This window comes from Ascaphus truei, chromosome 4 (assembly GCF_040206685.1).
Source record: "Ascaphus truei isolate aAscTru1 chromosome 4, aAscTru1.hap1, whole genome shotgun sequence".
NCBI classification, from domain to species: domain Eukaryota; kingdom Metazoa; phylum Chordata; class Amphibia; order Anura; family Ascaphidae; genus Ascaphus; species Ascaphus truei.
This window is the reverse complement of record NC_134486.1, coordinates 388,078,222-388,090,573: the sequence shown is the minus strand read 5'-3', so window position 1 is coordinate 388,090,573 and position 12,352 is coordinate 388,078,222. Positions and strand designations below refer to the sequence as shown.

General features: G+C 39.5%; 1 protein-coding gene across 1 annotated transcript in view; it reads right to left on the bottom strand.

The window, feature by feature from the left end:
- Positions 1-12,352, bottom strand: part of LOC142493862 (aminopeptidase NAALADL1-like) — a 95,694-nt gene that overhangs the window by 17,623 nt on the left and 65,719 nt on the right. The window contains exons 14-16 of the mRNA XM_075598539.1: positions 10,326-10,416; positions 9,877-9,958; positions 9,510-9,683 (exon numbers count right to left, since the gene is read on the bottom strand). Coding sequence (XP_075454654.1) covers positions 9,510-9,683; positions 9,877-9,958; positions 10,326-10,416 — 347 coding nt within the window. The remainder of the gene's footprint in view (positions 1-9,509; positions 9,684-9,876; positions 9,959-10,325; positions 10,417-12,352) is intronic.

The window sequence follows — 12,352 nt, the reverse complement described above, 5'->3', positions numbered from 1 at the left end:
ACACACACACTCTCACACAGTGTCACACACACACACACACACAGTGTCACACACAGTGTCACACACACACACTCTCACACAGTGTCACACACACACACTCAGTGTCACACACACACACACACTCACACAGTGTCACACACACACACACACACACACTCACACAGTGTCACACACACACTCACACAGTGTCACACACACACTCACACAGTGTCACACACACACTCACACAGTGTTACACACACTCACACAGTGTCACACAAACACTCTCACACACTCACACACAGTGTCACACACACTCACACACAGTGTCACACACACTCTCACACAGTGTCGCACACTCTCACACAGTGTCGCACACTCTCACACAGTGTCGCACACTCACAGTGTCGCACACTCTCACACAGTGTCGCACACTCACACAGTGTCGCACACTCTCACACAGTGTCACACACTCACAGTGTCACACACACACAGTGTCACACACACACTCTCACACACAGCGTCACACACACAGTGTCACACACAGTGTCACACACACACTCTCACACACACACTCACACACACACTCTCACACAGTGTCACACACACACAGTGTCACACAGTACTTTTGTAGCAAGCAAAAGCAGGGATAGACTAAAATGTTTAATGTGGAAAACGTTTAATGTGGATTAATGTGGCAAGACATACACCAATTGACTTCAAACTTGGCACAGAACATGCTTTGCACTCCCCCAAACTGTCCATAAAATTTCATGTTTTTTGATAACATGCACCGCAAATTATGTACATTAATCACTATCCGAAAGTGGAAAATGCTTACCTTAAACGCGTTTATTGTGAATCTAGGAGTCAAAACATACAGTGATTCATTTAAAACTTGCCACATGAGCTGCTGTATACTGCCCACAACTATCCTGAAAATTACAAAGTGTTTGCTAGCACACACAGCAAATTGTTTACATTATGCACTCTCAGAAGGGCCCAGTATCTCATATGGAAATGCGTAACTTTAATTAAATTACATTAAAATTTGGCAGAACCCATACTTTACACGGCCCGCAACTATCCTGAAATTTACATGGCTTTTGCTGACATACACAGCAAATTATTAACGTTAACCAGTTGCTGAAGGACAACAGTCTAAAACGATTAATGTGGAAAAAAGTTTAATGTGGATTAATGTGGCAACACATACACCAATTGCCTTCAAACTTGGCACAGTACATGCTTTGCACTCCCCCAAACTGTCCTGCAAATTTCATGGCTTTTGAGAATATGCACTGCAAATTATTCACATTAACCAGTTTCTGGAAGTGGAAAATGGATACCAAACGTGCTTAATATTAATTAAAGTGTTAAAACTTAATCCGATTAGCTTCCAACTTGGCACATGATGTACTGTATACTGCCTACAACTATCCTGAATATTTAAACGTGTTTGCTCACACACACTGCAAATTATTTACATTTATTTTGCTGCACGAATCATAAACTATCTTTTGAACTTGATACTGTGTCTGCACCAGAATACAAATTCCACAGAGGATGCAAGAACTGAAAAATTACCAAACAAAAGGTTTATTTACTTCACACCCTGATAACATTACTTTGTTTAGAACAGGCAGTCCTCATTTTACAACGCTTTGCTTTTCAACGAATGGCTTATCCAACGCTAGGCAATGCATACCTATATTCATTTTTACAACGCCAAAACAGCTTATACAACGATCTTACGACGCTTTCCAAAGTTGTTAATGTTTGTGTATATAATAATATCTTAAAATATTCTCTTATATATTATATTATGATATATATATATATATATATATATATATATATATATATATATATATATAATACAGCATATACTATATGATTTACGTGTGTGCTGCATATCTTATTGCCTGCGTAAAATAATTGGTGTATTTTACTGTTAAAAATGCCTTCAGGAACGGAACCATTCATTCAAACAGTGTTCCATATGGGAAAAAGTGTTTCGCTTTATGACGTTTTGCTATCCAACGCCATTTTGAGTAACGCCTTGTGTCTGAGAACCGAGGACTGCCTGTATCAGAGACTTGTAAACAAACTGTGGTTCATTAAATAACATTTAGATCCCAATACATATTCCTCACAGAGATCAAAATAGGGGAATTTCTGACCTATCCACCATTTATGATAGATCAGATATATTTCTAGGTAATCCCATCAATTTAATAGCAACACACATAATTTATTTTAAGCATACACTGCAAATAATTTACTTTAAATTTGTTACCAAGGACAATTGATTACAAGAATGCTTTTGATGCAGGAATCATAAACTATCTTTTGAACTTGATACTGTGTCTGCACCAGTATACAAATTACAATGAGGCTGCAATAACTGAGAAATTAACCAACAAAAGGTTTATTAACTTCACACCCTGATAACATAACTTTGTTTAGTATCAGAGACTTGTAAACAAACTGTGGTTCATTAAATAACATTTAGATCCCAATACATATTCCTCACAGAGATCAAAATAGGGGAATTTCTGACCTATCCACCATTTATGATAGATCAGATATATTTCTAGGTAATCCCATCAATTTAATAGCAACACACATAATTTAGTTTGAGCATTCTTAGTCAACCAATCAAAACCTCCTAGATGTTATTTTATGGGTTTGGGAAACACATTTATACCACATACACAGTATTAGTTATTTAACAAGAGAGGAGAGAGAAGGAGATTTTAGAGAAAGCTATTTCAATTCCAATAGACATCAGAGAAGGTAATTATGATCATAATTCTTGTGCACTTGTAAATCTGTATATATCTGTGTTTTATATTAATGTATGTTTAGATAGGAGGAACTGTATTATATTGTTAGGCCTGTAATAAGTACAAACCATATAAGGAAGTATAATAGTACAACCGTGGAATAGTTAAATGTTGTTGCTGTTATAATTAAATACTGTTTATATAATTGAAGCTCTATATCGTTTAGTAAACTCTCATAACCAGGGTGTGCATGTGTGAATGTTATTCCTATTGGAACCCATATCTATACATTCATTTCTTTAAATAAGATTTTTGCCAATATTATTATATTAATTCTTATAAGCCAGTAATACTTGTATCTTTTGTAAAAATTATTAATGTGGATTAATGTGCCAACACGTACACCAATTGCCTTCAAATTTGGCACAGTATATGCTTTGCACTCCCCCAAGCTGTGCTGCAAATGTCATGGCTGTTGATAACATGCACTGCAAATTATTCACATTAAGCAGTTTCTGTAGGACAACTGTCTAAAACGCTTAATGTGAAAAATTCTTAATTTGGATTAATGTACCAACACATACACCAATTGCCTTCAAATTTGGCACAGTATATGCTTTGCACTCCCCCAAGCTGTCCTGCAAATGTCATGGCTGTTGATAACATGCACTGCAAATTATTCACATTAAGCAGTTTCTGTAGGACAACTGTCTAAAATGCATGATGTGAAAAATTATTAATGTGGATTAACGTACCAACACATACACCAATTGCCTTCAAATTTGGCACAGTATATGCTTTGCACTCCACCAAGCTGTCCTGCAAATGTTATGGCTGTTGCTAACATGCACTGCAAATTATTCACATTAAGCAGTTTCTGTAGGACAACTGTCTAAAATGCTTAATGTGAAAAATTCTTAATGTGGATTAATGTACCAACACATACACCAATTGCCTTCAAATTTGGCACAGTATATGCTTTGCACTCCCCCAAGCTGTGCTGCAAATGTCATGGCTGTTGATAACATGCACTGCAAATTATTCACATTAAGCAGTTTCTGTAGGACAACTGTCTAAAATGCATGATGTGAAAAATTATTAATGTGGATTAATGTACCAACACATACACCAATTGCCTTAAAATTTGGCACAGTATATGCTTTGCACTCCCCCAAGCTGTGCTGCAAATGTCATGGCTGTTGATAACATGCACTGCAAATTATTCACATTAAGCAGTTTCTGTAGGACAACTGTCTAAAATGCATGATGTGAAAAAGTATTAATGTGGATTAATGTGCCAACACATACACCAGTTGCCTTCAAATTTGGCACAGTATATGCTTTGCACTCCACCAAGCTGTCCTGCAAATGTCATGGCTGTTGATAACATGCACTGCAAATTATTCACATTAAGCAGTTTCTGTAGGACAACTGTCTAAAATGCATGATGTGAAAAATTATTAATGTGGATTAATGTGCCAACACATACACCAATTGCCTTCAAATTTGGCACAGTATATGCTTTGCACTCCCCCAAGCTGTGCTGCAAATGTCATGGCTGTTGATAACATGCACTGCAAATTATTCACATTAAGCAGTTTCTGTAGGACAACTGTCTAAAATGCATGATGTGAAAAATTATTAATGTGGATTAATGTGCCAACACATACACCAATTGCCTTCAAATTTGGCACAGTATATGCTTTGCACTCCACCAAGCTGTGCTGCAAATGTCATGGCTGTTGATAACATGCACTGCAAATTATTCACATTAAGCAGTTTCTGTAGGACAACTGTCTAAAATGCTTAATGTGAAAAATTCTTAATGTGGATTAATGTGCCAACACATACACCAAAATGCCTTCAAATTTGGCACAGTATATGCTTTGCACTCCACCAAGCTGTCCTGCAAATGTCATGGCTGTTGATAACATGCACTGCAAATTATTCACATTAAGCAGTTTCTGTAGGACAACTGTCTAAAATGCATGATGTAAAAAAGTATTAATGTGGATTAATGTGCCAACACATACACCAGTTGCCTTCAAATTTGGCACAGTATATGCTTTGCACTCCACCAAGCTGTCCTGCAAATGTCATGGCTGTTGATAACATGCACTGCAAATTATTCACATTAAGCAGTTTCTGTAGGACAACTGTCTAAAATGCTTAATCTGAAAAATTCTTAATGTGGATTAATGTACCAACACATACACCAATTGCCTTCAAATTTGGCACAGTATATGCTTTGCACTCCACCAAGCTGTGCTGCAAATGTCATGGCTGTTGATAACATGCACTGCAAATTATTCACATTAAGCAGTTTCTGTAGGACAACTGTCTAAAATGCATGATGTAAAAAAGTATTAATGTGGATTAATGTGCCAACACATACACCAGTTGCCTTCAAATTTGGCACAGTATATGCTTTGCACTCCACCAAGCTGTCCTGCAAATGTCATGGCTGTTGATAACATGCACTGCAAATTATTCCCATTAAGCAGTTTCTGTAGGACAACTGTCTAAAATGCATGATGTGAAAAATTATTAATGTGGATTAATGTGCCAACACATACACCAATTGCCTTCAAATTTGGCACAGTATATGCTTTGCACTCCACCAAGCTGTCCTGCAAATGTCATGGCTGTTGATAACATGCACTGCAAATTTTTCACATTAAGCATTTTAGACAGTTGTCCTACAGAAACTGCTTAATGTGAATAATTTGCAGTGCATGTTATCAACAGCCATGACATTTGCAGGACAGCTTGGTGGAGTGCAAAGCATATACTGTGCCAAATTTGAAGGCAATTGGTGTATGTGTTGCCACATTAATCCACATTAATAATTTTTCACATCATGCATTTTAGACAGTTGTCCTACAGAAACTGCTTAATGTGAATAATTTGCAGTGCATGTTATCAACAGCCATGACATTTGCAGGACAGCTTGGGGGAGTGCAAAGCATATACTGTGCCAAATTTGAAGGCAATTGGTGTATGTGTTGGTACATTAATCCACATTAAGAATTTTTCACATTAAGCGTTTTAGACAGTTGTCCTACAGAAACTGCTTAATGTGAATAATTTGCAGTGCGTGTTATCAACAGCCATGACATTTGCAGCACAGCTTGGGGGAGTGCAAAGCATATACTGTGCCAAATTTGAAGGCAATTGGTGTATGTGTTGGCACATTAATCCACATTAAGAATTTTTCACATTAAGCATTTTAGACAGTTGTCCTACAGAAACTGCTTAATGTGAATAATTTGCAGTGCATGTTATCAACAGCCATGACATTTGCAGCACAGCTTGGGGGAGTGCAAAGCATATACTGTGCCAAATTTGAAGGCAATTGGTGTATGTGTTGGCACATTAATCCACATTAATAATTTTTCACATCATGCATTTTAGACAGTTGTCCTACAGAAACTGCTTAATGTGAATAATTTGCAGTGCATGTTATCAACAGCCATGACATTTGCAGGACAGCTTGGGGGAGTGCAAAGCATATACTGTGCCAAATTTGAAGGCAATTGGTGTATGTGTTGGTACATTAATCCACATTAAGAATTTTTCACATTAAGCGTTTTAGACAGTTGTCCTACAGAAACTGCTTAATGTGAATAATTTGCAGTGCGTGTTATCAACAGCCATGACATTTGCAGCACAGCTTGGGGGAGTGCAAAGCATATACTGTGCCAAATTTGAAGGCAATTGGTGTATGTGTTGGCACATTAATCCACATTAAGAATTTTTCACATTAAGCATTTTAGACAGTTGTCCTACAGAAACTGCTTAATGTGAATAATTTGCAGTGCATGTTATCAACAGCCATGACATTTGCAGCACAGCTTGGGGGAGTGCAAAGCATATACTGTGCCAAATTTGAAGGCAATTGGTGTATGTGTTGGCACATTAATCCACATTAATAATTTTTCACATCATGCATTTTAGACAGTTGTCCTACAGAAACTGCTTAATGTGAATAATTTGCAGTGCATGTTATCAACAGCCATGACATTTGCAGCACAGCTTGGGGGAGTGCAAAGCATATACTGTGCCAAATTTGAAGGCAATTGGTGTATGTGTTGGTACATTAATCCACATTAATAATTTTTCACATCATGCATTTTAGACAGTTGTCCTACAGAAACTGCTTAATGTGAATAATTTGCAGTGCATGTTATCAACAGCCATGACATTTGCAGGACAGTTTGGTGGAGTGCAAAGCATATACTGTGCCAAATTTGAAGGCAATTGGTGTATGTGTTGGCACATTAATCCACATTAATAATTTTTCACATCATGCATTTTAGACAGTTGTCCTACAGAAACTGCTTAATGTGAATAATTTGCAGTGCATGTTATCAACAGCCATGACATTTGCAGCACAGCTTGGGGGAGTTCAAAGCATATACTGTGCCAAATTTTAAGGCAATTGGTGTATGTGTTGGTACATTAATCCACATTAATAATTTTTCACATCATGCATTTTAGACAGTTGTCCTACAGAAACTGCTTAATGTGAATAATTTGCAGTGCATGTTATCAACAGCCATGACATTTGCAGCACAGCTTGGGGGAGTGCAAAGCATATACTGTGCCAAATTTGAAGGCAATTGGTGTATGTGTTGGTACATTAATCCACATTAAGAATTTTTCACATTAAGCATTTTAGACAGTTGTCCTACAGAAACTGCTTAATGTGAATAATTTGCAGTGCATGTTATCAACAGCCATGACATTTGCAGCACAGCTTGGGGGAGTGCAAAGCATATACTGTGCCAAATTTGAAGGCAATTGGTGTATGTGTTGGCACATTAATCCACATTAATAATTTTTCACATCATGCATTTTAGACAGTTGTCCTACAGAAACTGCTTAATGTGAATAATTTGCAGTGCATGTTATCAACAGCCATGACATTTGCAGCACAGCTTGGGGGAGTGCAAAGCATATACTGTGCCAAATTTTAAGGCAATTGGTGTATGTGTTGGTACATTAATCCACATTAATAATTTTTCACATCATGCATTTTAGACAGTTGTCCTACAGAAACTGCTTAATGTGAATAATTTGCAGTGCATGTTATCAACAGCCATGACATTTGCAGCACAGCTTGGGGGAGTGCAAAGCATATACTGTGCCAAATTTGAAGGCAATTGGTGTATGTGTTGGTACATTAATCCACATTAAGAATTTTTCACATTAAGCATTTTAGACAGTTGTCCTACAGAAACTGCTTAATGTGAATAATTTGCAGTGCATGTTATCAACAGCCATGACATTTGCAGCACAGCTTGGGGGAGTGCAAAGCATATACTGTGCCAAATTTGAAGGCAATTGGTGTATGTGTTGGTACATTAATCCACATTAAGAATTTTTCACATTAAGCGTTTTAGACAGTTGTCCTACAGAAACTGCTTAATGTGAATAATTTGCAGTGCATGTTATCAACAGCCATGAAATTTGCAGGACAGTTTGGGGGAGTGCAAAGCATATACTGTGCCAAATTTGAAGGCAATTGGTGTATGTGTTGCCACATTAATCCACATTAAACATTTTTCCACATTAATCGTTTTAGACTGTTGTCCTTCAGCAACTGGTTAACGTTAATAATTTGCTGTGTATGTCAGCAAAAGCCATGTAAATTTCAGGATAGTTGCGGGCCGTGTAAAGTATGGGTTCTGCCAAATTTTAATGTAATTTAATTAAAGTTACACATTTCCATATGAGATACTGGGCCCTTCTGAGAGTGCATAATGTAAACAATTTGCTGTGTGTGCTAGCAAACACTTTGTAATTTTCAGGATAGTTGTGGGCAGTATACAGCAGCTCATGTGGCAAGTTTTAAATGAATCACTGTATGTTTTGACTCCTAGATTCACAATAAACGCGTTTAAGGTAAGCATTTTCCACTTTCGGATAGTGATTAATGTACATAATTTGCGGTGCATGTTATCAAAAAACATGAAATTTTATGGACAGTTTGGGGGAGTGCAAAGCATGTTCTGTGCCAAGTTTGAAGTCAATTGGTGTATGTCTTGCCACATTAATCCACATTAAACGTTTTCCACATTAAACATTTTAGTCTATCCCCAAAAGCAGCCTCTCCCTACCTCAGCTCACATGTAAGGAGAAGCAGCAGCCCCCCTCCCACACACACACACACACAGTGTCACACACACAGTGTCACTGTCACACACACAGTGTCACATACACACACACTCTCACCCACACACAGTACTTTTGTAGCAAGCAAAAGCAGCCTCTCCCTACCTCAGCTCACATGTAAGGAGAAGCAGCAGCCCCCCTCCCTCCCAAGAGCCGGGCTGCTAGAGCAGCTCCGCGGAGGGAGGAGGAGAGCGGAGGGAGGTGGAGAGCCAGGCACAGGGACACTGCTCCACTGAGCCCCGGCTGAGAATCACATTCACTGCACATGACACGCACAGCTCCGTCACAGGCAAGGACACGCCCCCTCCCCTAGTAGCCGCGCCCCCGCCCCTCTGTTCCAGCACTAAGGGTTTTGCTGGGCATTAGAATGTCCATAACTTGGCAGGTGAGTGACATGTGAAGCCCAAAATAGTTGCATTGACCTACAAATTCGCAGCAGAACGTACAGTGAAAGTTTTGTGGTGCTACGTGGTGCCGTTTGTGAGATTTCGATGCTTCTGACCTACAAACGAATGGAAAACTTAGAATTATAGTATAGATATAGTGAGTGTGGTAGCTTCATACCAAGAGAAATTCCTTTGATGGTGAGGTTGCTCTGAAACCTTTCCTCTGCTCGGTTATAATAGTCCTCCAGTGTCTCCACATAGTCCCTCACTCCAAGCGGGAGGATACGGCTGTCAGATAGTCGTAACAGAACGTTTCCGGCTGTGCGTGCCACCATCTGGTGGCTGGTGAAACCTGCAGAGCAACAGCAGGGGTTACGGAGGCTAGCACTGCGCTTGCTGTATGTGCGAAGGGGGAAGGCTGGCACGCTGTACAATTTCTGTGAGCTGGCACTGCCACTGCCCGCACTGTACTTGTGCTGTGTATAAATGTCAGAGTCTGCACTGTCTGAGGGGGAGGCTGACACTGCTGCTGCCCGCACTGTTACCTGGGTCAATATACTTTGATGCATAATCAAAGGTGTCATAGGCTGTATGGTAAGCAGGGTATGTACGGGCCGAACTTTTGCTCTGCAGTATGGAAAGAGGAAAAACAGGGTCAGCAAGAGGATCACCCAACATATACACTGCCCCATAGATACAGTGTCATCACACTCTTACCATCAGTTACCTCTATAAACTTCAATAGGGACACCCTCTTACTCACATCAGTTACCCCATATACTATTTAGGATCACACATCTTCTACACATCAGTTAAACATCTATGAACCTTACTCGTTCGCCCACATGTGCTTTAATAATATCGGTGTCTTACACGCGTCACTTTCTCCCTAGACTTCAATAGGATCACCCTCCTACACACTTCTGGGGCCTCAATGGCTTTAAAAGGATCACCCTCTTGCACACTTCAGTCGCCCCCTTAAAAGCTGGCTCACCCTGTCATAAGTATACGAGAGGTCCATACAGGTGATTCCCAGGTAGTGCAGGAATGGGGCGTAGTCGCTGCCAGCTCCCAGCGTGCCCATGCTACGAGAAGAAAAAAGGTAGTGTTTAATGCTGCCGCCCCCTTAAATCAACCCCTCCTCAGCAAAGGGGTTATCTGGGCATCAACAACAAAAATCCATTCATTATCATCCTCCTTTTCCTCGGTAGCCTCCGTTTGCTTGCTATGTGTGCATGGCAGTTGCCATTTTAATGTCCCAGGGAGGGAAAACTTGACAAAAATAAAGAGCAGCAATGGTAATAATAATAATAAGTGTGCGTGCGTGTGTGTGTGTGTGTGTGTGTGTGTGTGTGTGTGTGTGTGTGTGTGTGTGTGTGTGTGTGTGTGTGTGTGTGTGTGTGTGTGTGTGTGTGTGTGCGTGTGTTAGATGCTCATTTTAAATGAATCCCTCTTCTGCCAGAGGGTATTCTGATGCTTCCATATTACAGTAACGGTGTTAATTAAATTAGGGCTACATTTTTTCATTTGAAAAAAATCTTTTTACTTGTAAGTGTGCGTTACACTTTCGCATTTAAATAATTCCTTTACTGCTAGCACAGGGTGTCCAACTCCAGTCCTCAAGAGCTACCAACAGGTCAGGTTTTCAAGATATCCCTGCTTCAGCACAGGTGGCTCAAATAGTGGCTCTAATAGTGGCTCTGTCAAAGACTGAGCCACCTTCACTGAAGCAGGGATATCCTGAAAACCTGACCTACACTGTAGTGGTGGCCCTTGAGGACTGGAGTTGGCCACACCCTGTGTTAGAGGGTCTGTTGATGCCTAAATATTATATCGCTGGGCTGCTGGCCCTTATAACATTAGGGCTTAATACGATTACTATATGGGTGCAGTTTGTCTTGTCATTTATATCTTGCATTGCTGAACTTTGATGTCATATTTTTTGTCTTCTAAAATTCAGACGGGTTCCTGAGTTTTGTAAAAAACAAACAACAAAAAAAGCCCCCCCCCCGTTTTAGTGTTCACTTGTTGCAGCCCCAGTAGACGCTGTTGTCAAGAGGCAATTAGTAGCTAAACAATGGAGGATAGTTATCAAAGACTGCATGCTGCAAAATAAAAGTATTCAACTCTAAGGTAATAGAATCAGAGCAGGATGTAATTTCTCTTCAGAAGGACTTGGAGAGATTGAAAACGTGGGCAGATAAATGGCAGATGAGGTTTAATACAGATAAATGTAAGGTTATACATTTGGGATGCAAGAATAAAAAGGTGACTTACAAATTAAATGGAGTTATATTGGGGGAATCCTTGATGGAGAAGGATTTGGGAGTGCTTGTAGACTGCAGGCTTAGCAATAGTGCTCAATGTCATGCAGTAGCTGCAAAGGCAAACAAGATCTTATCTTGCATCAAACGGGCAATGGATGGAAGGGAAGTAAACATAATTATGCCCCTTTACAAAGCATTAGTAAGACCACACCTTGAATATGGAATACAATTTTGGGCACCAATCCTAAGAAAATACATTATGAAACTAGAGAGAGTGCAGAGAAGAGCCACCAAATTAATAACAGGGATGGAGAATCTAACTTATGAGGAGAGGCTAGCTAAATTAGATTTATTTACATTAGAAAAGAGGCGTCTAAGAGGGGATGTGATAACTATATACAAATATATTCGGGGACAATACAAGGAGCTTTCAAAAGAACTATTCATCCCACGGGCAGTACAAAGGACTCGGGGCCATCCCTTAAGGTTGGAGGAAAGGAAATTTCACCAGCAACAAAGGAAAGGGTTCTTTACAGTAAGGGCAGTTAAAATCTGGAATTCATTACCCATGGAGACTGTGATGGCAGATACAATAGATTTGTTCAAAAAAAGGTTGGACATCTTTTTAGATGGGAAAGGTATTCAGGGATATACCAAATAAGTATACATGGGAAGGATGTTGATCCAGGGATTTATCCGATTGCCAATTCTTGGAGTCAGGAAGGAATTAATTTTTCCCTTTAATGGGGTTTTT